Source organism: Elephantulus edwardii, unplaced genomic scaffold, assembly GCF_000299155.1.
Source record: "Elephantulus edwardii isolate Elephantulus edwardi_28Jun2011 unplaced genomic scaffold, EleEdw1.0 scaffold00031, whole genome shotgun sequence".
Lineage (NCBI taxonomy): Eukaryota > Metazoa > Chordata > Mammalia > Macroscelidea > Macroscelididae > Elephantulus > Elephantulus edwardii.
In genome coordinates this window covers 463767-488835 of record NW_006399781.1, presented here as the reverse complement: position 1 = coordinate 488835, position 25069 = coordinate 463767, and the positions used below count along the sequence as shown (strand labels likewise).

The 25069-nt window shown below is 38.6% G+C and overlaps 2 protein-coding genes across 6 annotated transcripts in view; one reads left to right on the top strand and one right to left on the bottom strand.

Moving 5' to 3' along the window:
- MRPL47 (mitochondrial ribosomal protein L47) overlaps positions 1–12612 on the top strand; it is a 26510-nt gene extending 13898 nt beyond the window's left edge. For all 3 annotated transcript variants that reach the window (XM_006884029.1, XM_006884028.1, XM_006884027.1), the window contains exons 5-7: positions 4359–4489; positions 6230–6325; positions 12475–12612. In XM_006884029.1, coding sequence (XP_006884091.1) covers positions 4359–4489; positions 6230–6325; positions 12475–12595 — 348 coding nt within the window. In that variant the 3' untranslated portion in view covers positions 12596–12612. The remainder of the gene's footprint in view (positions 1–4358; positions 4490–6229; positions 6326–12474) is intronic.
- A 403-nt stretch (positions 12613–13015) lies between these two features.
- The window catches only part of ACTL6A (actin-like 6A), a 24654-nt gene continuing 12600 nt past the window's right edge, over positions 13016–25069 (bottom strand). For all 3 annotated transcript variants that reach the window (XM_006884026.1, XM_006884024.1, XM_006884025.1), the window contains 9 exons: positions 23161–23255; positions 22758–22864; positions 22573–22662; positions 19624–19685; positions 19176–19290; positions 18918–18998; positions 16705–16800; positions 14521–14607; positions 13016–13486 (listed from right to left, as the gene is read on the bottom strand). In XM_006884026.1, the coding sequence (XP_006884088.1) occupies positions 13406–13486; positions 14521–14607; positions 16705–16800; positions 18918–18998; positions 19176–19290; positions 19624–19685; positions 22573–22662; positions 22758–22864; positions 23161–23255 (814 nt within the window). In that variant the 3' untranslated portion in view covers positions 13016–13405. The remainder of the gene's footprint in view (positions 13487–14520; positions 14608–16704; positions 16801–18917; positions 18999–19175; positions 19291–19623; positions 19686–22572; positions 22663–22757; positions 22865–23160; positions 23256–25069) is intronic.

Sequence of the window (25069 nt, the reverse complement as noted above, 5' to 3'; positions counted from 1 at the left end):
CATTGGAGGCGCGCCCCTCCCACCCTGCCGCACAGGCACTCTGCTGGTGTGCGGCCCCTCTTGTGCGGGCAGCCGGCGGGCGCTCGCTTCCCCCACAACTGCCATCCTGGCTCCAAGAATTCTCTCCAGACCAAGTCCACCTTGCGGCAGTGTGGTGGCTTCACTGTACCAGTCTTGAGGAGGGCCGGTGCCCAGCATCCATCCTGGGTGAGGGAATCCATTGGTTCTGGCTGTGGAAGCCTCATGGAGCTGTAGCGGCTGTGCGGCGAGGCAAGGGTCTGCCGGGGGTGGGGCGTTGGGAGCCATGAGACACCCATTTCTCCTTGGGAATCCTTGAATTCCTGTTGTTGAGCCTCGATCTTCACTGAGGGCCAGTCATCAACTGTTTAAGTGTTCAATTATCAATAAGCTGAAATCTGTGGAAGGCCATAATGGCCCTGCTTTAAGTGGTTCGCTGCTCCCGCAGCTCACCACACTGTCTCTGCCTCTGCCGCCATCTTGGATCTCTCCCCCTTCTCCTTTTTTAGTACTTATTTAAGAATTATTCTATGTGTAAATCTTTCCTTAGCATTTTACATTAGTAGCCTTGTACCATAATTGTCTTTTTGTGACTGACTTATTTCTCATTTAGTATAATTTGTTCTAGATTTGTCCTCCAAGGACAGGTTCCTCCTGCCCATGGGCCCAAAGTATGTGAGATAGAGTTTCAGAATCCTAGTCAACAAGGAGAAACTTAGTTTCAGCCTCTCCAAGACAGACTTAACTTGTTTTAACTTGGCAGACCATGGTATGTTCAAGACTTTTCTCCAACACTGCAATTCAAAGGCATTCATTCTTTTTCTGTCATCATTAATCATTGTCTAGCTCTCTGACCAACATTGTTGCTTGTCAGTATTCTGGAGAGGAGGTCCCTGACAGATTTACCTGATGCAGTTCCTCTTTTGATTTCCTCACTGCTCATGCCAAGAATGTTGATTGTGGAAACAAGCAAGCTGTAATTTTTAAAAACCTCAGTCTCTTTTCCATCTTTCATGGTGCTACCAGTTTGCCCAGTGGTGAGAATCATTGTCTTCTTGATGTTGAGCTTCAAGTTTACTGGTTCCATTTGTTAAAGATGCCATCTTTCCCTCACTTAATGTATATTATCCCATTGTTAAAGATGAGTTCTGCATAGGTGAATGGATTTATTTCTAGATTCTTAATTCTGTTCCCTTGGTCTGTGTACCTGTTGTACCAATACCAAGCTCTTTGATTACTGTGGCTGTATAGTAGCTTTTGAGATCAGGAAGTGTAAGACCTACTTTTTTCTTCTTCAGTATCACTTTGTTTATTTGGAGTCTCTTACTTTCCATCTCTGAAAACTGAGGATGAAATCTGGATCCAGATGGTACTGTATTTGTAGATTGCTTTTGATGGTATTACCATTTTCACAGTGTTAATGAACGTGGTATTCCCCCCATTTATATAGTTCTGTTTGTGTTTCTTGTAGTTTTTTGTATGTTTTCCTTGTATAAATATTTTCTAACTCTGGTTAGATACATTCCTAAATATTTAATCTTTTGAGTGGCTATTAAAAATTTCCTTGCTTTCCACATTTCCTTTTCAGTGTTTTCTTTGTTACTATAGAGGAATCTGACTGGTGTTTTTTTTTTTATGTTGTACACTTTTCCAAAATGATCAGTTAGATCCAGTAATTTCTTGCTAAGTCTTTGGGTCTAAAATTGCATGCAGTTGCCATATCTCTTTTGTCTCCTTTAATCTGTGTGTGTGCGTACACGAATGTGTGCTACATGTCAAGAAACATTGACATTTTTGAAGACTATTTTGCACAGTTTTTCTCCCTCTGTTTGGCCTTGTCTGATGTGTTTCATGATGAGATTAGCAGGAACATCACAGAAGTAAATGCTGTGGTGCATGGGATTGTGATTTGTTCTGTGTCTGATGATGCTAACTTGGTTAAGGTGGTATTTGTCGGATTTCTCCTATTTCCCCATTGTATCTAAGGAAATATTTTGTGAGGACTTTTTTTTTCCAATGTACAACTATCCTGTAACTCCTTCAGTTTTCACCCACTAGTCTTAGGATCCATTAATGGCTCTAGCATGAACCAGGTATTATTATAATGTTTACCAAGTGCTGATTTTCTAATTTTGTCATTCTTTCTACATTTATTAGATGACTTTTCTTCTGTAAGGTAGATATTTTCCTTTTTATTCATTCCTTTATTTCTTTCTTCAGATCCTTGGCATGCTCATAATTCTCTGGTGAGACACAGTAAGATGTTGCAGGCTCATCAGATAGTTTCCCCTCCCTGGAATTGGGAATTGGGCATTTTACAGAGCAATCTGGCTTTATTTTAAGGGAGAATGGCATATTGTCAAGAGGGCCCAGTCCTTGGGAAAGATACCATGCTGGGAAAAGTGGAGGGTCAGAGCAAGAGGAAGACTCAACAGGATCCTGAGCATGTATCACAACTGACACAATGATTGTAATAGTGGGTTCAAACGTACCAGAGATCATGTGATATACAGGTTCAGATCTGTGATTTACAGGGTTGGGGTCAGCCTGATAGCTCCTAACAACAACAAGAACAAGAATTCGGCCATAAACATACTCATTGCTACACAACATCAGATTTTCAGGTACCATATGCTATTTTTGCTCTTGAGGATTAAGTAAGTCTTAATCTTTTAAGTGTATTCAAAAGTTTAAAAAAAGTTTTTCTCTATTTTAAAGATAGGATTTGTCATTTTTCCTCATGTTTTATTTATCAAAGATTTTGTAGAAATTCATACAGGTGTGAGAGAGTCCAGTGAACTCAGGTACTACAAGGCCCTGAGTGAAGTCAGGGGTGACAGAAGTGCAGAACATGGCCAGATAAATAGTTTATGGGGTAATGGATTAAAATCCTTTGCATTTCAACGAGATTCTTTTTATGATCTGCTCTCATCTTATTTAGAAAGAGAGAGTGTATGTGTTTTCTTTTTTTTGGTGACAGACAATATACACAACAAACCATAATATCCATTTAGCAGTTTCTGCATGTGCACATCATCGCCATAGGTTACGTTCTTGACAGTGTGCCCTTGGTCTCATTTCTGTATTGTTTTTACTGTTAACTTTTACTCTCTATGCCCCTTAAGAGTTCTCATTTGTTCTTTATAATCACTCTTATCAATTTGATGCAGATAGATAATTTTTTTTTAAAGAGCAAAATGTTTAAGGGCAGAATTTATTGTGCATTGATAAATACTGCTTATTTATAGATAACTTCATCAGGATTAAAGATTTTTCAAGATACCAGATTAGGAAGTTTCCTCAGTTATGTTGATTATTCTTATGAGAAACAGTGTTTAAGTATAACAGAATATAATGACCAACCAAAACCCAGTTTTTACATGACTCCTACCTAATTGATTCTGACTCATAACTCACCTTATAGGACTGATTAGACTGGTTCATATTGTTTTCCAAGCAGTAATCTTGGTGGTTCACACGTATCCACCCATCTAAAAATGGCTCTCAGAGTTTCTTAGCAAAGAATCATTGCTGTCTTGTCAAGCTGACTCATAGCAGACCCTCCTGTTGGTTTTCAAAGACCGTATGTTAATCACACGGGAAAAGATTGCCCATCTTTTTCCAGTGGAGCAGCTGGTGGATTTGAACCACCTGCTTTGGTTAGGAGTGCAACTCTATTGCCCCAACTAGGAGTTTAGCTTGATGTTATTATGACCTCCATTATATGAACATGCATATATTGACATGTACATATCTATGTCATTGTACCTATATATTATGTTTGTTGTAAAGTAAACACACTATTGAAATCTATAGAGGGAAATGAAAGTGAATAGAAGATCTAATCTTGCATCTTGATGGAACTTTGAAGACCACCATAGTCCCGTGAACTGATACCTTTGTCTCTGTAGTACCAGCATCTACCAAGCAGGCTAAGGTATCTGTGTCTGCATGTTAAATACCTACTGGCTTATTGCAGCCAAAACATGGTTTTTAATGTAGTTCAGGTAGTAATGCTTCTTGAAATAAAACCATTCAATTTGGGTCTTTAGAAGAAATATTTATATCTCATTTCATTCAAAACTAATACATAAATCCTGAATGGAGTTGATTTTCATTTAAATGAAACTGTAAACTTTTTTTAATTGCTGAAAGTGGTATTACAGATAGCTGTGTGTGTGTATACCTGTGCCAAAAGAAGCTTTTCAGTAGATACTTGTCCAGATGATTCTTTGACCAAATAAACCCCCTAAATTTTCTGTAACATATGTCTTTTTGTGTTCTCTTTTTCTTGAATTTTGTTGTACTTAATTTTCAAAATGACATCTTTATCTTCACAGGTAGTAGATTCCATGGATGCATTAGATAAAGTTGTCCAGGAAAGAGAAGATGCTCTAAGGCTTCTTCAGACTGGCCAAGAAAAAGCTAGACCCGGTGCTTGGAGAAGAGACATTTTTGGAAGAATCATCTGGTAGATTTCATTGTGGCTCTTAGAATAGTAGAACTCTCATTTCTCTGCCCAGTAACTTAAGAAAACTCAGCATAGTAGATAGATGTAATAATAAGCAGACATCTCAAACCTCTTTGAAATGAAAGTTATAAATGAGAGTAGTCTTATGTAGTTAAACTAATACCAGCCCAGATTATGCAATCCCCTACTTCACTTAGGTTTAAGTTTGTTTTAACAGTGTTTCTTTTACATAAATCTTGTATGAATCATATAACCATTTGAGAACTTAATAAAAGTTGTAGGTCCTTTACCCAGGAAAATGTACATACACACATTTAACTATAAAGGGTTATCTATTTCTGTATAGTTAATTTTAGGACACACATTGTACACTCCTTGCCTATTAAGAACTTGGGACTATTATAAAAGATAGTTTACAGAAATAAGACTTGTGATTCAGTCTCCGCTTGCTCCTTTTGCCTTCAGCAGAGTTCCCAGCCAAAATATGAGAGATCATTTTACTTTCCAGCCTATTAGATCATCCTACTTTTTAAAAAATTGTGTTTCATTCATGTACATTGGTGTGTTTTTTTTTTCACTCCCTCACTCCACCTACCAAACTCTTTAACCCTGTAATTTCCCCATAAAGTTTCCATAGTCTTCTCTGACATTGGGTAAAGATCTGATGATGTAGTTTCTCTCTTGAGGGATTATTTACAGTTAAAATGAAGTATTATGAAATTTTAAGATTTTAAATTATAAAATCTTAAATTGCAAAATGAGGAAGTAATTTTGGGGAAACCCTTGAAATTGCATCACTTAATAGCAACCTCATATAGTGGAGCCTGTTATTTGCTGTTGTGTACCATGACCCTGGACTGACTCATAGCTGACCCTTAGCAGGATCTCAGAGGCAGTCATTCTCACAGGAGTTGATTGCCCATCTTTCTCCCCTGGATCTGTTGGTGTATTTGAACTGTGTGCCTTTGGGTTTTCAGTCCAATTCCTTCTCACTCAGCTCCTATGGCAGCCTACTCATTTGATAATCTTTTAATGGAATTTGTGATAATGGGACTGTTTGGATCCAGGTAGGGGAGAAACTCTTTTTCTAACTCTCAATTCACTATGGAAAAACTGACAAAATATTTCACTAAAAATTCTTACCTGTTTCATTTTTATAATTTTTCTTTGTATTCATCTGGTTGAGGCCAAATGGGGAAAGGTGGAGGTAGAGGGGAGAATCTATAACTGTTAGAAAGTTTCTAAGAGTGGTAATCTCTTCCAAGGTTTTCTTAATTTTTTTTGTGTTTTGTTTTATATACAGGTTCATTTAATCAGTTAACACATTTTTACATTAATTACATCTGATCAATATATTATATTGATTTTGTTTTTTAACTTTTCCAGAGCTAAAAAAAGTAGTGAGCCTTTTTTACTTATTCCATATTGTATGCTAAAATACATATGGTAGTCTTCAAATCCATAGCTGCTGCTATGTTACATCTAAATTTTTTTCTGTTGATAAGAATATTTGATAGTTTTGTGATGGGATTTTTTTGAGTATTTACTATATTTTCTATACTTTTTGCTAAGTATACAGTATTCCTAATTTAGGACTAGGATACTTGTAAAGATCTATCAGAAGCCAATTACTTTTTTTTTAAAAAGCATATTTAATCCATAGAACGTCGAAACTGTTGATGTAAAGTGAAAATGTCTGAATTGTTTTCTGTAAGGTGATAACATTTTGCTTCCTGACAGGCACAAGTTTAAGCCGTGGCCTATACCCTGGTACCTGAATAAAAGATACAATCGGAAACGATTCTTCGCAATGCCCTATGTGGATAGTTTTGTCAGGTGAGCACAGTGACCTTTTCTAATGAAGCACATAATCTCTTCAGTAGATGACATCGCTTAAGCTTTTTGTAAATTTTCTTTTTTGTGATTACATAGGTAATTCAGGATTGTTGTGAAAAAATTTAAGAAAATTTGTGTGATATAACATCTTGCCATCCAGAAATAATCATTATTAATATCCTAGTGTATATGCTTTAAAAGTTGTTGCCTTTCTTGGGGATAAAATCGTACTGCAATGTGAAAAAGAGGTGTCCAAATAATTAATTTGCATAAAGTGAGAGCTCATGTGCCTGAAAGATTGATGGAATGAAGAGAGGAGCTAGGGAGACGAGCTTGTTGTAGCCTATCTGGATTCATATTATCCTGGAGTGTAGTAGCACTGTTGTATATTTCAAACAAAACACTCTTGGTTTTGAATTCTTTTACACTGGATCCCGAATATTTATCTCAGTAGTGTTTTATAACTTGGCCTCACATCTTTGGGCATGTTGCTAGGTGAGACTGTTCCTTGGAGAGGGACATGATGCTGGAAAAGGTGGACATGATGCTGGAAAAAGTGGAGGGTCAGTGAAGGAAAGGAGGACCCTCAGTCAACTGGATTGACATGGTGACTGCTGCAGTGGGCTCTTGTGTCAGGAAGTGAGATGATGGTGCAGGATAGAACAAGGATCAGATCTTTTGTTCAAAGGATCACTGTGAATCATACTTGACTCTACAGCACCTAATAAGTGTTTTAAAGCATAATTTTTAATGTATACATTTATTTAATCTATCACCATGATAGGTGTAGAAGAGACTGAGGTTGTTAACAGTTACGGCTTGCTCAGTTCCACAGTCAGCACTCTTGGCACCAGCAATCAGTAAATCAAAAGATGAACTGAATTAGGTAAATGTGCTGTGAGGGACCTCTCCAGAGTATTGAAAAACAACAATGTTGTCGAGAGACTAAATGTGCCTGATCCAGGACATGCATGGCCTTTGCAATAACTTGCTATGCATCAGAGAGCTGGACTGTGACTAAGGATGACAGAAGAAGAATCATTGCCTTCAAATTGTGGTGCTGGAGGAGTCTTGAACATACCATGGACCACCAGGAAAACAAATATTTCTGTCTGGGAGAGACTGAAACCAAGTTTCTCCCTGGAGGGTAGGACTTTGAAGCTCTGTCTCACATACTTTGGGCATGTGGCCAGGAGGGATCGGTCCTTGGAGAAGGACATCATGCTTGGAAGAGTGGAGGGACGGTGCAGGAGAGAAAGACCCCAGATGACATGGACTTTTACAGTAACTGGGGCTGTGGGGGTTGGTGTGTCAGAATTAGTAAGACTGGCTCAGGACAGGGCACGCTTCAGTGCTCCTGTACACAGGGTTGCTATGGGTTGCAGGCAACTTGACGGCACATAACAACAACATGGATGATGTTGTTGTTGTTGTTGTTAAATGTGGTAAGGAGAGTCCTCAACACTTGTGTGTCCTTCATCCTCCCTCCAGGTTCATAGGGTTCCTGGAGGCAAACTATTATGGAAGTGGATGCCACTCTTCCTTCCAAGCTTGTTTTAATTGGGGAGCTCCAGCCCACACTGTCCGCATTGGGTAACCAGCCATTAATGCAGTTGACACGTCATTGTCACAGTGTTCAGCCTCACAGCTAGCACAAGCGACCGCTGTAGGGCAAGTGGACACACCAGGTTTATACAAGCTAGAGTAATGTTTGAACAAAACAATGAAAGACAGGGCCGAGGGGTGCGGATTAAAAGTCACCCACCGTTGGCTTGGTAGCATCGCTTTCTGTCCACTGGGCCAGCTGATTTCTATGTTGATGTTCATGTTAAGTGCCGTCTAGTCGCAAGCAGCTCATAGCGAACCTGTGAAGGAGAGTCCTCAATGCTTGGGACATGGATGATATATTTAATAAATTATTTTAGTCTGCCCTCTATTACTGTATATTCACAGGATTTCCATGCTTCACTGCTGTCAGTGGTATTTCCTACCTCTTTTACAGAGGGTTTTAATGCAGTGTTTGGCCCTACCAAAAGGATACTAATTTTATGATTAAATGTGTCCTATGGTATAGCTGGATATTTACCATGTATGGTAAATATGAAGAGTGAGGATGGCTCAGGATTGAGTAGAGTTTTGTTCTGTTCAACAGAAGGCCATTATGAGTTAGAGGAAACTCAGTGCATTTCACAACATGGTGGTGGTGTTATATGCCATTGAGTTGCCTATAACTCATAGCAACTCTGTGTACAATAGCCCTAAACCCTGCTATATCCTTTGCTAATCTTCCTGTCTCTGACACCCCTATGCCCATTTCCCCAGTCACTGAATCAATTTATCTCATAGAAGGTCGTCTTTTCCTCTGCTGTCCCTCCCCCCTCCTAAGCATGACATCCCTCTCCAAGGACTGGTCCCTCCTTGCAACATTTCCAAAGTATGTCAGATGAAGCTTCAGAATTCTTGCCTCCAAAGAGCCGCCTGGTTTAACCCTCTCCAGGATGAACCTGTTCATTCTTTTAGCAGTCTGTAGTATATTCAATACTCTTCTCCAGCACTACAGCTCAAAGGCATTAATTCTCTTTCTATCCTCCAAAGACCATGGCTTGTATCAGATGCACCTTAATCTCCAGATTGACATCATTGCTCTTCAGTACTTTGGAGAGGTCTCTTAACAGCAGGCTTGCCCATCACAATATGTCTTTTAATTTCCTGGCTGCTGGTTCCAAGAGTGTTGACTGTGGAGCCAACCAAACTAAAGCTGTTAACAGTCTTGATCTCCTCACCATCCATCCTGATGCTGCCAATTGGTCCAGTGGTAAGAATCTTTGTCTTCTTGCTATTAAGCCTCAATCCATATAGAAGGCTGCAGTCCTATCTTGAAAATAATGGTGTTTAGATTTCTAAATCTCTTGAACACTTAATGCTTCCTTTAGATTGCTATTGGGAGTCCTTATGAGATCCTCTAAACAGTGTCCTTTAGTTTTCATTAGGCATGAAGAACTTTCTTTTGCCACACATTTCTTTCAAGAAACCAAGTTAAAAAAACAACTTATTATCCCATCTAATAAGGAATAATTTGCATTGAGTGAAATGTAGTCAATTTTATGTTTGTTTTGTTTTTCATTTGTGTGTACATCAAACTGGATGTGACTGGTACAAGAGGAGATTGCCTTCCTTCTCCAGCAGAGCATCTGATGGATGCGAACTGTGTACCTCTGGGATTGCAGTGCAGTTTCTTGCCAGCAGACCACCAGAGCTCCCACCAATTTGATGTTTTAAGAAAGAAAAAGCACAGGGGAGCTCTGGTAGCCTAGTGGCAAGAAGCTGCACTGCAGTCCCAGAGGTATGCGGTTTGAATCCCACCAGATGCTTTCCTGGAGAAGGAGGGAGAATCTCTTCCTGTATGAGTCGGATCTAATTTGACAGTGTACACACACACATACACACAACACAAGACAAAACACATGAGTTAAGCACTTCTACAATAATTATCAGGGGGAGCGCGCTCTGGTGGCCCAGTGGTGTGGTAAGGATTTGGTTGAGGTGTCAACCCAAAGACACATGGTTCAAGTGTACCAGGCATGCTAAGAGAGAAAGTTGTACACTCTCCTCTCATCTGATTTACAGCCTCTGCACATGCAGTGTCAGTTATGAGTCGATTCTGACTCAACACCACGTAACATGAAAATACAGATTTCTGTCCTTGCAGCATGCTCCTTTCTGCCCTTCCTACTCATCCTGCTATCTTCTAAGAGACAACCTTGTTCTGATTTGTTTTCCATTTATTTTATAGATGTGAAATCATGCAGTATGTATGTATGCTATTATGTTCACTTTTTGCTCCATATACCTATGAGACATACTCTTAAAAAGTGTTCTTTTCTCATTTCTGAGCAATAGTTTGTGGTATGACTATACCAAGTTTTTCAATTCTTTTGTTAATGGTTTATGGGTTGTTTCCAGTTTGGAGACACTACATCAACTTTTTAAGAAAAAACAAACTTACTTTGACTTTTATATTATCTATTACTCATTGTCCTGGTTGTTACCTATCATTAAATTGGATTAGACTCATAGCAGGCCCTCTAAGTGGGCTTTCAGAGGCAGTAAATCAAATTGCCCATCTTTATCCTATGGAGCAGCTGGTGGATTTGAACTGCATGTCTTTGGGTGCCAGCGCCACTCTTTACCAGTAAGCTACCAGAGCTCCCTCTAATTGAATTGTTACCACTTTTATAAATACAAGCATAGTTTTCTACTAAGTATCTTGTAAAGTGTCAGTCGGCAAAATCAACAAACTGGTGGGTTTCCCCTTCAGATTGTTAGGTACCATCAAGTCAGAACCAGCTCATAGCTGACTCTCCAGCAGGTTTTCAGAGGCAGTAAATTGCAAGTGAGTAGATTCCCATCTTTCTCCTAAGTAGCAGACCGTGGATTTGAGCTGTATGCTTTTAGGCTGGTAGCCCAACTCTCACTAAGCCATTGGTGCTCCCTTACCAAGAAACTGTTTGTCCGAAGAGAGCATGGGAACCCTGAGTTCAAAATCAAGATGTGTCCTTTCTCCATACCTTTTCAATCTATATTCTGAACAGATCAGATAATTTGAGAAGTTGGGCTTTATGAAAAGAATGTGGTATCAAGATTAGAAGAGTCAACAGTCTGTGTCATGCAGACGACATTATGTTGCTTGCCGAACATAAGCACTTGAAGCATTTGCTGCAGATCAAGGACTGCCACCACAATATGGATTGCATGTCAACATCAAGAAAACAAAAATCCTCGCCACCATTACAAACAGGCAGCATCTTGATAGATTAGAAAGGATGAAATTATCTTGCTCAAATCCACAATCAACGCCCTTGGAAACAGCAGTCAGAAAATCAAGAGTTGTTTGGGAAAATCTGCTGTCTGAGGACCTCTCCAGAGGGCTAAAGAGCATTGTCAGTGTAAAGACTATTTGCCAGAGCCAAGCTGGACTGTGATGAAAGGTAACAGAAGAATCATCAGTGCCTTTGAGTTGTAGTGCTGGAGACATCCCATGGACAACCAAGTGAAAAGGGTCTGTCCTGGTGAGAGTGAAAGCAGGCTGCTCCAAGGATGGTGAAACATCATTTCACATACTTTGGGCATGTTGCCAGGAGGAGCTAGACCTTGGAGGACGTGCTGTTAAGGGTGGAGGATTAGCTAAGAGAGGTGGCAATAGGGTCAGTTGTGTTGGAAAACAGTGAGGTTGGCTCATCATTAGTGAAGGTTCAGAGCCAGTGTTCATGGGGTTGCTATGAGTCAGAGCCGACTCAATGGCACATACCACTCCCACAAAGACTTGGTATCCATTCATTTATCATTTATAGTTTTGCTAATTTTGAAGCAATCCTAAATGTCTTCAGCATTAAATACAAGTGTTTCATATTCTGGGCTGCTCATAACGTGTGCAAGCAAGCAATCTCACAGAATGGGATTCTAACCAGCTAAATGTTGAGCATTTTGTTGTGGGGAAAATGGCTGCATGTGTTTTGAAACTGGGGATATTCAAAGGGCTCCGGATGTCACAGACTCAATATATTCAAAACAGTTACTCAGGCTCATTGCTGTAAACTAGCTCATAGCCGATGCTCCACTGGGTTTCTGAGGGTATAAATCAAGAGATTGCTCATCTTTCTCCAATTTAGTGGCTGATGGATTCAAACCATCAGGGATGTGGTCTTAGAATTAGCAGTGCCAACTCCCCATGCACCAGAGATCACTTTTACTATTGTTAGGTCCCGCTGAGTCATTTATCCTGTGCCCTCAACGCTGCTTACCTGAGCCTGTTATTACAGTCACTGTGTCAGTCCTCTCACTGCTGAAGTAAGTCTTGTTCACATCTGGATAGCACTTCAGGCCCACTTTGGTATACGCTTCTAAGATAAGCACATTCTTGGTAGTAAGAGGGATAGTGTAGGGTAATAGCTGCTTTTGATTTCAGGATTTCCTCTTGTTTAGGTTACCATGATGGTAATTCAAACTTAATAATAAACATATGACACACCAAATAGAGTGATTAACATGATTAAGGCTTTTAAGGAATTTATTTGGGAATATTTTAATAGTATTAACTAACATAAAACAGTTCTAGATAAATTGCTTTTATACTTTGTTTTTTATTTTAGACTGAGAATTGAGAAAGAAGCCCGTGCTGCAGCAAGGAAGAAAAATTTAATGAGAAAGAAAGAAAAATTTCTTAAGGAAAAGTTTCCACCTCCTGCAGCCCAAAAATCAAGTGTTGCTTAAGATGTCTGAACTCTTAACATTTTTATTTTTCATGGACTAGTCTACAAACAAAATAAAAAGTAAATATGTTAAGTGGTGTATAAGGAAATTTTTTTCAATAAAGGTTTATTTAATAATTTTTTTTTAAGTGTTAATATGGCATGCCAATTCTGGAAATGATTATGCAACTATCATTTTTTTAAAGACTAGGTACAATACTGATTAAATTCTTTTTATAAATTCTGACATTAGGATTTTTATGTAGACTCAAAGTATGAAAGTGATGTCATCTGCTGTAACAAAGGCAAGAAAGTGATTTTTTTTTAATGATACTTAAGTTACAGAGATGTGAATACTGTCATAAGCAGTGAATTCTTTCACTTATAATGTAAACACATTTAATACTTGAAAATATGTCATTAACACAACAATATAGGCACCTTTCTGGAATGGCTAGTTAAATTTATTTACTTTTGCAAGCCTGAGGTAAAAAGCGTAGGGAGTTAAGTTTTACTAGTCAATAAAAAGCAATTCTACCAATCCACATAGAATTACTAAACAGGGTTGGAAAGCATTGTACTGAAAGCAAAATATTTAGAGAAAATAGATTATTTATACAAAATTATAAAATGCTTGTAATAAGAATAAGTGCATCTCAAGGAAAGCACAAACTCATTTTAATTCATAGAGCAAGTTAAAGCCTTAAAAAATTTAGGTGGAAATTGAAATATGCAAAAATGTATAAACTTTCTACAAAAGATGGTCAATCTTTTCCTGAGTTTACTAAAGCTATGAAACGTATGACACACGAACATCCATGATGGAAAATCTTCAGGGGCATTTCCTTTCTACGCACTGCTTCCCTCCCTCTTCATATTCTTGTTTGGAAATCCACATTTGTTGAAAGGTTCCCTGTAAAAATGGAAAATGATGTTTTCATTATGCCTTCTTGTATTTATCTACCATTGAGTCTGAACTGACTCATTTTTTATCTTTATTTTCACAACTTTGAAGGAAAACCTTTAAAGATCTCTTAAACTCTGGCCGCCCTAAGATAACACTCCATGGCTCCCCTGCTGGTTGTGCACTTATCCAGTGCTCTCACAAGCATGCAGCATTGTGAGGATCTGAAAATGGCTGGCAAGGAACACTAAGGGCCTATGTATGCAGGTTTGGAGCCAGACTAAGGCCAGTGATAGAAACTACTGGACTGCTTACTAAGAGTATAAATTAGAAAAGATGATCTTAGCATTGGGTTGATGGTAACGTAGCTCTAACATGTTCATCAGAGAACTATGATGAGGTTCTGCAGGTACAACAGTGCAGAGACAGTATGCCACGTCCAGAGGGGAGGAAAATGATTAAAGAATGTGAAGGGGGAAATGCCATCCTTTGTGATTTTTTTTATTCAAGTACATGCAGTTTTGATCTCTTAATTACTAAGAAAAGTAGTTGATGGCATTTACTTTGGCTGCTGTGACAAGGGAGAGGAAACAGATTTCTGTAAGCATTACACAGACTTTCTCCTGACCCAAGTCCCTGCAGTTTTTAAGACTCATCACCAGGACTTCACTATTGCCCCTCACTACCAATTCCTGACTTCCTCTCCACCTTACTATCCAGCCAACTGGCAATCCCTCTCTCTCACTCACTCTCACTGCCGCTGAATCCGCCCAGTGGGGTTTTGGAGGTGGTAAATCACATGGCAGGAGACTGCCCATCTTTCTCACTTGGATGATCTTGTACATTCCAACAGCCAGAAGTGCCACCTTTCACATTAGAAAATATGAAACTGGTGATCCTACTAATCCCTCCACTCATTTGATAGTTTAAAAAAATGCAAAGAAATGGTATAATAAGAATTAGTATTTTTACTACACTTGGTATTTTAGGGGTACATTTAAGTAAACTAACCCACTCAGTCAGACTGTAGTTCATTTACTTACCAAAGATGCTAGAATGGAACCACCAATCCAGGAACTAAACCTCCGCTCAACTGTTGTATTATTTGCAATCAGTTTCAACCTCATGCTCTAAAATAGAGAAGGGAGGAAAAGGGTCGTCGTCGTCCTGTACCACAGTTGAACCGACCCACAGCTGACCCTCTGGTGGGTTTTCAGAGGCAGTTAACTGCAAGGGAGGAGACTGCACATCCTTCTGCACAACGTTGGTGGCTTCAAATTGCATGCTTTTGGGATTGCAATGCAGCTTCTTTCCACTAGCCCACCAGAGCTCCCTACTCTACGTCAGGTACTATGCTAAGTAATTTTATACATTAGTTCATCTTAACCCTTTAAAGTCTAATTACCTCAGCCTGCAACCCTTTCTGTAGTCCTCCCCAGCCTCTCAAGCACCTCTCTAGGTCTTCTGTCGTAATCCCTCCTCTGGAACGATCTTCCCTCCCTCCTTACCACTTCTTCGTCTTTTCCAAATTAAAACTCAGTCCAGTCATCAGATCAGTCTTAAGTCATCTCTGCAAATTAAGGTCTCTTTTAAACTCAGTCTAGGTGAGCATGCTTACTGTCGCAATGCTAACCCCAATCTTAAATGTCTTAAAAAGAATCTCATTTTCTAAGCCAAGAATTTTGGTATCAAGGAATCTTTTTGTCAGGATAGTTGATGTTATTAACACTTTCCAGTTTCTATAGATAAACACATAGTTTGAGTCTTCTTCTCAATGGAATGAGACTCAACAATAAAGAGGGGGCTAGAATATAGCCTAAAAAGGTGGGAGTGAGTTTTGGGGGCATAAGGCATGAATATGGGTTTTTATAGGTGAAAAACTTTGAGGTAATTATTAAAATGGAATGTTTTTTACCTGTTGTTTTTCAATTGCCTCCTAAAGGACAAAGGATAGCATCTAAATGGTCTTGCACCCTGGGCAGCCTATGTCTGTATTATTCAGTCTCTGAGAAGTGTAACATGAGTACTGTATATAATTCAGGTATGTTCTCCATCATACTATGTTTCAAAAAATGTAGTAAATATAATGATGTTATTGAACTAATGCCCATATCCATATTTAAATAAGAGTTTTCATAAAAGTTAGCTACAAAATGTGGTGTAGGTAAAACATATCTCTCCATAAGAACCAAAAAGAATAAATACACAAATTCTGTAGCTATTTTGTTGCTGTTTGTACTAGTTGGGCTGGAATTACCCACAGCTGACCCTCCAGCAGGTTTTCAACACCATCCCATAGCTGACCCTCCCATAGGTTTGTAAATCATGAGAAAGTGGCCCATCCTTTTCTCTGAAGTAAATGGGAGATTTGAACCTGTAGATGCTTTTAGATCCTACTAAATCCTTAAGGATTTTTTAAAAACTTGATATTTAGTGCAAAACACCTTAAAACTACTTGTTTGTAAACTACTTGTTGACAAATTTCAAAATGTAATGTTTGTTACTGCTACTCAGTTACTGGTTTACTATATACATTTTCTTCTCTCTTGTATCTATCTAGTGTTTTTCCCCCCTTTTTGATGACAAGTTAAAGTGATGTAGTCAGTGACTTTTTTAAAACAAATTCAAAAGCTCATCAATCCTCTGCCAGATTTCACCCTGAAAACTTACTACTGTCTTTGGTTCATAAGACATGACCTAGTTTCCATGTATTTCTCTATTGCTTTCTCCATTTCTCCAGCAAAAACTGTAATCCAGCTACTCTGAATTACTGGCACAGATACTATATGTCTTTCCTCTGCCTAGGCCCTTTGCTAAATTAGCAAGCAGTTGCACTCTTCTTCTTTCTCTGTTTTTCCATGAGAGCTTTCTTGATATTCCAAGGAGTTATGTATCAACTTGTCAATGCCCCAAGAGCATCCTGTGCATGTCTTTTGAAGCATGCAGCTCATTGCTGTCATCTGTTCTCACATCTAAACATTCTATTAGTTTGAGCCCTGGTGGACAGGACTATTTAGTATCACTGGATGAAATGAGATTTTGAACAGTGCAAGGATAATGGATATCATCTAGGAAAGTTTAAAAAATAGAGAATATAAATTTTAAGCAATACCAAGCACATATAAAGTCAATCTATTAAAAAATGACAATTTGATAAAATACACCTTCAGTGAGGATGTATATTAAAAAGACTAAATAACAAACAAAAAAACCAAACCCCAACTTACAGGAGGAGTTTTTTGAGACAGCTCTCTATTCAATCTATCAGTAAAGCTCTGTATTAGTGTGTTTCCTCCTGCCACTATCACACTGCCATAGAGACCCTGATAGAAAAAGAAGAAAAAGAAATTAGTTCCAACTTTATAGTAGACTGGTTACAGCTATAAAATACAACTACAAATGAGCCAAAATTTTGTACCACAATTATCTCCTTTTGAAATTGTGAAAAGGTTTACTTCTATTTAGATGGAGTAGCACAATAATAGGCTAATTCTCAATCCTGGTTGCATATTAGACTCCCCTAGGGAGCTTTTAAAACACCAATGCCTGATTCTAATTACATTTAAAATTTCTGGAGGCAGGGTCTGGTGAAGTTTATTTAATGTTTCTCAGGTTCTAATGTGCATTAAGGTGTAAGAACTACTAATTTGAATTATTCTAAAATTTGTTGGCAGATGGCTGCCAATATTAAATTATTAGTACTTTTTATAATGACTTCAACTAGGATGTAGAGCATAAACCTTATGTACTATGTTATGCTAACAAATTCTTTGGGGTGACTGATTCTATCTAAAAAATGCCAGCTCCTATACAAAGGTGCAGACATATATCTGTGTGTATATATTGTTGTTGGGTGGTGCTATTGAGTTGAGTACGATCCATAGCAACTCTATAAACAACCCTGCACTATCCTCTACCCTGAACCCTGTACTAGCCTGTACCATCCTAATACACTCAAGCCTACTGTGGCAGCCACTGCATCAATCAACCTGGTTGAGGGCCTTCCTCTTTTTTACGGACCCTCTACCTAATCCAGCATGATGTTCCTCTTTAAAGAATAGCCTCTCCTAGCAACTTGCCCCAAGTATAAGAGGTGAAGATCCTTGCCTCCAAGCAATAGTCTGACTGCACTTTCTCCAAGACATACTTGCTTATTCTTTTGGCAGTTCATGGAATATTCAATACTCTTCTCCAATACCAAAGCTCAAAGGCATCAATTCTTCTGCCATTCTTTTTCACTGAGCAACTCTCAAAAGCAAGTGATCGGAAAAACCATGGCCTGAATTAGAAGCACCTTATCCTCAAACATTTTGATTTGATTAATAGTTGGAGGCTGGATGCCTCTTTAAAGTAGTTGGGATCTGGAATGGAGGTCTTTTTTTTATTTGATTAACTGTCAGTTGGGGGCTGGAAGCCTCTTGTTGAAAGCAATTGGGATCTGGGAGGTAGGCCTTTGTGATTTAACAGCTGGTTGGAAGCCTGATTTGCTATTACAATAGTTTGTTGTATTTGGGGAATGCATTGTTCTAGCCAGTACAGCACTTGTCTGTCAGTTTGCTGTACTGAAATAACTTGTGGGTTGCTGTTGAGGCTGAAAGCTAAGCTATGGGTGTGTCAAATGCCACAAGGGCTACCCATGGTGAACAGGTTTAAGTAGAGCTCCCCAATTAAGACAGATTAGGAAACAGGACTGGTCATCCTCTTCTTCACAGTAAAAGCCCTATGAACAGTAGGGGAACATGGATAAGTGTGTATGCAAATTTAACTTTTCTACTGTTGCTTCAAGATTACATATATAACACAGTATCTACCACATTACATTGTTTTTCTTGTGTAATACCAAGTGGCATTAGTTAATCAAGCTATGCTTACTTCATGCAAACCGGGTGCTGCTACCTTTCTCTTTAACATAAACAAAATGTGACTACTATCTAGAGAATAATTCCCTTTTCCTGCCCTTGAAAACTGAACATTAGTCTCTGTACATATTTTTATATATGTATATATTCTTATCATTTCATAAAAGCAAAATTATATAATATTTATCCTTTTTGTAATTAACTTGTTTTGTTCGTAATAATACCATTGAAGTTCATCCATGTTGAAAGGCTGAAAGAGGTTTCAGGAACTTTTTCTTATTTATGTCTGTTTAGTATTTTTTTTTAATTTTTTTGTGTGTGTACTGTCAAATCAGATCTGACTGGTACAAGAGGAGATTGCCCCTCCTTCTCTAGCAGAGCATCTGGTGGATTTGACCCACATGCCTCTGGGACTACAGTGCAGCTTCCTGCCACAAGGCCACCAGAGCTCCCCAGTATTTAATCTTTTTATATAATCTGTTAGAAAATGGACCTCAACTGCTATGGAATAAGTTGCCAATATACAGGGCATTTCACTATCCTAAAAGATACATTTATGTAACAGACAGACTTGCACTTACTGGTCTGATATCAATATCACACATTCCAACACTTGTGGTGACAACATGACTGACTCCCAGCATTGTATTTCCTGATAACCCCTACAACAAAATCAAAGAAGTCAAATGTAACAAAGTCACAAAAAACAAACACACAAAAAACCACCACAACAAAGTCACACAATAAGACATATCCTAAAAGATTTCGTCTGTTTCATTCAGGCTCATTATTTACAAATACAGGAAAAGTCAGGCTAATTTAGAATGAAGCTTGCATACCTTTACATTGGAAGGATCAAATAATCCTTCAGGAATCTTTAGCCTTTCTGCCCCAAAATCACAGTTGTAGCCATTGGGGAATTCATAATGAACTGTTGGCATCTGTGCAGCTACTCTGGAAACACACAATATGAAATAAAAGAGTCCTCTTCAAAATTATAAATTACTAAGAAATCATCAACTTAGAATATATCAGAATGAGAATGTTTCAATACACTATTCATAATCTTAGCATAACTTCATACCTTTTAGCCAGTTAAGCACATCTACAATTCTATTTTATTGAGGTATTTTTTAGTTAAATCAACATTTTGTTTCTTCTAAAATCATGAATATCTTTTAACATAAATGAAAAATGAGTTGTTTAGAAAGCACAAAATTTTTTAAAAATTAGTATTAAAAGTTTTCATACATTATTAAGTATTTTAGAAAAAATAGATAAACATACTGTTCATCATACGTTGAATCTGATACTTGAAGCACTGAAGCTTGAAAATCCTGGATAACACACTAGATTAAAAAAAAAAATTAGTGAGATTTATCTTTGTAATTTGTACTTTTATAAAACTGTATTTAAAATATTTTTCTGGACCAAGTTTCTGGATTGGTTAAGTCACCTCCAGTTTATAAATCTACTCAATCCATGTTCTTGAATATCAAGAAATCCAATTCTGAATGTTTTCATTTGCCACTAAAGTACAGTAGCAATATATATAGGGAGCTCTACTGGCTTAGTGGTAAGGAGTTGTGCAGCCAGCCCAAAAGGCATGGAGTTTGAAACCACCATCTGGCCCCATGGGTGGTGGCTGTTAGGTGCCTTCGAGTCAAGCACAACTGATAGCAACCCTATGAACAATATATCTGAACTCTGTTCTGTCTCGCACCATCCTCACACTTCCCAACACACAAGAAAGAGTCCACTGTAGCAGTCACTGTTTCAATCCATATGGTTGAGGGTCTTCCTCTCCTTTGCTGACCCTCTACCCTTCCCAACATCATGTCCTTCTCCAAGGAGTAACACCTCCTAGCAACATGTCCAAAGTATGTGAGGTGAAGCCTCATCATTCTTGCCTCCAAAGAGCACTCCAGCTACACTATCTTTAAGACATAGCTGTTTGCTGTCTTGGCCATCCACAGAATGTTTAGTGCTCTTCTCCAACACCACAGCTTAAAGGCACCAATTCTTTTTCTGTCATCCTCATTTATTGTCCAGTTCTCAGTTGCATAGCTGGTAATCAGAAAGACCATGGCCTGAATCAGACACACCTTAGTCTTCAAACTGACATCACTACACCTCAATAGTTTGGAAACTGCAGATTTTCCCAGTGCAAAGTGTCTCCTTATTTCCTGACTGCTCAAACCAAGGGTGTTAACTGTGGATCCAAGCAAGATGAAGCTGTTGACAGTTCCTCTCCAGCCATTATGACACTGATGCAATCCATACTGAAGGCTGCATCACTTGATTTTCTGTAACAAATGCTTCAAGTCCTCCTCACTTTCAGCAAAATTGTGTCATCTGCGTAACACAGGTTATTGATGAATCTCCCTCCAATCCTGATGCTCATTTTTCTTCATAGAGTCCAGCTTCTTGGATAATTTGCTCAGTAAATAGATTGAACAGGTATGGAGAGAAAATACAACCCTAACACATTCCCTCCCCAATTCTAAACCATGCAGTGCTTCTCTGCTCTATTCATGAGCACAATCAAGTGCTCAGGGATTCCCATTCTTCTCAGTAACAGCCACAACTTGTCATGATCCACACAGTCAAACGCCTTTGCACCATGGGAGGGATGGGCAATCTCCTCCCATGTGATTTGCTGCCTATGAAAACCCACTGGAGGATCAGCTATGAGTCAATTCTGACTCAATGGCACACACATATAACACTTAAATTACAAGAAGACAGAAACAACTGAGCATCTTGTATTAATCTTGCAAAGTAAAGCCAGTTACACCACACCATTTTTTCTAAGATTTAGAAGCATAATATTTTTACCTGAATATTACACACATGGACATATCTACATATTGAATGCATAGCTGGTAATCAGAAAGACCATGGCCCGAATCAGACACACCTTAGTCGTCAAACTGACATCACTATTCCCCCATAATTTGGAAACTGCAGATTTTCCCAGTGCAAAGTGTCTCCTTATTTCCTGACTGCTCGTACCAAGGGTGTTAATGGTGGATCCAAGCAAGATGAAGCTTATCTAACTTCAAATGACTTTTAGTATTTTGTGAAATACACATTTGACCTATAAGTTGCTAATGAAAATTCCTAGTACCTTAGTCATTCTCACAATTTGCTTTGTATTAACACCCATGAAAAGCGTCATCTTTCTTGAGGTGTCAAACACTAACAGAACATATCCATGTCATCACAAAGTATGGCTTTCATGTCTTTTTACTATTAAAAAATTAATATACATTAATTGTGGTGTTTGAGGTTTACTAACCTCTTTTCCGTCAGTAAATCCTATGTGTTCAGAGAAATATTTCACTGAAGAGTCTCTTCGGCTATGTGTTCAGAGTGATATTTTACAAATGAGATTCTTTTCTGCTATGAACAATAAAATGCATTTTTTAATAGGGCTGACTGATTTTAGAAAAGAGAACACAATTGAATAATACTAGTGGTTACTCCATGGTCTTTTAAATTACTTGCTAAGAATCTCAAAGTTGGACAATGACTAAGAATAACAGAACAATCAGTGTCTTTAGACTGTGTCAGAGCTGTAGTGTTGGAGTACTGAACATCCCATGGACTACAAAAAGAGCAAATAGACATATCTTGGAGAAAGTACAACCAGGGTGCTCCTTGGAGGCAAAGATGGTTAGGAAGGATTTGATATATTTCTTGAGAAAAAATATCATGCTGGATGGGTGGTAAGTTAGCAAAAGAGAGGACGACCCTCAACAAGACTGACTGACACAGTGACTGTAGCAATGGGCTCAAGTATGTTGGAGATTGTGAGGATGGCACAGGATAGAGTAAGGTTCACATTCGTTTTTCACACAGTTGCTATGAGTTATACTCGACCCAAGAGCAACTAACAATAACAATAGCAAGTCTCTCCAGAAAGCAAAACTGTGTTCTTATGGGGAGTTGGGGGGAAAAGAATGTTCTTATAGACAGTAGTTCTTACTCTAAAACCAAAATTCCGTCTAGGTCTCACTGCAGTGATTAAAAAGAAATTGTAAAGATATTCACCAAGTACAACAATCATCTTAAGTAAGCAATTTTAAAAATTTTATTTGTAAAACATTATTGAAAAAGTGTTATCAGGTACCATCAAGTTGATATCTACTCATTGGAATAACAAAGTGTCAAGATTCTACTCAAAGACTTAAAGGTCTTAACATTCTCTTGATGATAGTAAAGGTCACTTACATTACACATGTAATTGTGCCAAGACCTCGTAACCTGTGGCAGTTTTTCCTTCCTTTTCCAATTTGCTGGAGATCCTTCACGCACTGCTTCCTGAGGTTACAGAGAGTGTGAATGAGGTTAATAAAGTTCAGAAGACGGGACAAAGAGTTAAGAGAAAATGACACCCAAAAAAAGTCAACCATTACTTTTGAAGCAATCATATACGGAGGGATCAATTCTATATTCATTTCTTGGAAGAGTTCTCTGCACTGCATAGTAATAAAGTCTCCAGCAAGAGGGGATTTCACAATACCTAGCAAACAGAATAAATAGGGGTAAGAGAGCATTAAGTCAAACTCCTGGGGACAAATCTTCTGCAGGTTTATAAATGAGCAATTTTTTGAAAGCAGAATTAACTATCCTTTAAAGCATAAATGAAACATAAATCCATACAAATCTGTTTTTGACATATACATTATATACTATTTTAAAAACACTCTTTAAAAAGATTATTTAGAAACTGCTATGCTTTGTCTAATTCAGTGTGTTACTGCATTATCTCATGACATGTAAAATCATCTCAGGGAACCCTAGTTTAAATACATTTACCTTGCTGAAGGACATAGCCATCATGCACTGGAATTGCAGTGGTATGAGTGGCTCCACTGTCCAAAATCAGTCCAGTAGAACGACCATTAGCAAATCTAATTTAAAGAATTAAGGAAAATAAATTATCAAGGTTCTTAATGTTTATTGTCAAAAACATGCTCTTACCTTACATATTTTATAATAAGTGTGTAGTGAGCAGCCAACTAAAGAGCAACACTTGGTCTCTCCCTGTCTGGAATGAAGAAGTGGGAAGAACAGCAAAGACGCCCATAGTCCAAAGGAATAAACTAGTCCAAATGACTAACGGAACCTGAGACCAGAAGAACTAGACAGTGTCAGCACTGACTAAGAGAGATCACAGGAGAAGATCCTTGCCCAGTGTAAGGAAAAACCTAAAAACTCAGAAATAGAAAAAAACTAGGCTTTCTGAGAGAGAAAGAACTTAAGGAGACAGACACAGTGGCTAAAAGATACAGGACAGGACAGGGTTCAGGTATGTTACAGTTCCTCATGAGTTGTACTCAACTTGATGGCTCTTAGGAACAACAACATTGCTCTGACAGAGACTAACTAAATCCCTTAGACTATATTTATTTATCTTTAAACACAAAACAAAACTCACTCACCTTTTAACCAAACAATAGATAGGCCTATAAAGTGACTGATAATGCCAGGGAAGTAGTCACTTTTTAGAATAACCAATCATATGAGGTCAAAAGAGCAAAATTTGCCCCAAAATATAAAGCCCAGAAAGCAAAAATGAACAATAGAAATAAGAATGCCAGAGAGATGGGGTAAGAATTAATGTTATAGAAAATCTGTATGACTGGAAAACCAATTTGCTTTGTAAACTTTCTCTCAAATCCCTAAAAAATAAAATCATGTTCTAGGATTAAAATGTGTTAAAGTAAATCTAGGAATGAAACTTGGGATAAAAGAGTTCTGATTTAAAAATAAATCACAAGAAGCAGAACTCCCAACTTGGTATCCTGAAGCATTTAGGTAGGGAAACCTCTCTCAGATTATCTACTAAAGCGAGTCAGAGTTGGCACTATTATTCACAGTCTCGATGCTGATCAAAGGGCTCACACAAACTAAGAAGCATTCACTCAATAGAATCTAAAAACACTCATAACAGTGGAAGGCCACGGCAACTCTGCAGTAGAGTCCTTTCAGAACAATTTGGCAGTCAAATCGTAGTTCCCATCTCTCCCGACTCAATGAGTAAAAGAGCCATTCCAAGAGGATACAACAGCAAATATGGACGGACTATTTCCCACTGTTCTGCAGAAGAAGGCCTACTGCAGGTGGTGATATCTAGGCAGCAGGGCCCATTTTCCCAACCTAACTCCCTCCACAGCCTCCAGCATCTCGCTCCTACTCCAACACACAGACACCTATCCTACACCGCTCTGCATTTCAGGGAACTGTCCCAGAGTCCAGATTCGACATCAGGTGAACAATGGCAGATCTCATTCTCCCAGCTCTTAGCTGTGGTGGTGGCAGCGTAAGTTCGTGCTCTCACCCACACCCACACAGCTCCTTGGCCAAGGAGAACCAGAGGTACAAAAAGAGAGCATCCAAATGCTGGTCTCAATATTAACAAGATAACAACAAAGAGGCATCTTTCAAAGGTACACAGGGAAAACCGGTGGGAAGAGGCCCTTGGGGACAAGAGGCCCTTGGGGACAGCAAGAACGTGCTCCTGGGCGGAAGGGAAGCTTGGAAGTGGCGCACAGGGGGAAGTCACCTCAGATAACAACGAAGAGACATCTTTCAAAGGTACACAGAAAAAACCGGCAGGCCCTCGGGCCAGAAAGGAAACCATAATCTACACAGGAGTTCTACAGGACACGTCACCTTCCCTTGGAGACAGTACAACTAAACTTAAGAGACACTGGTCAAAAGA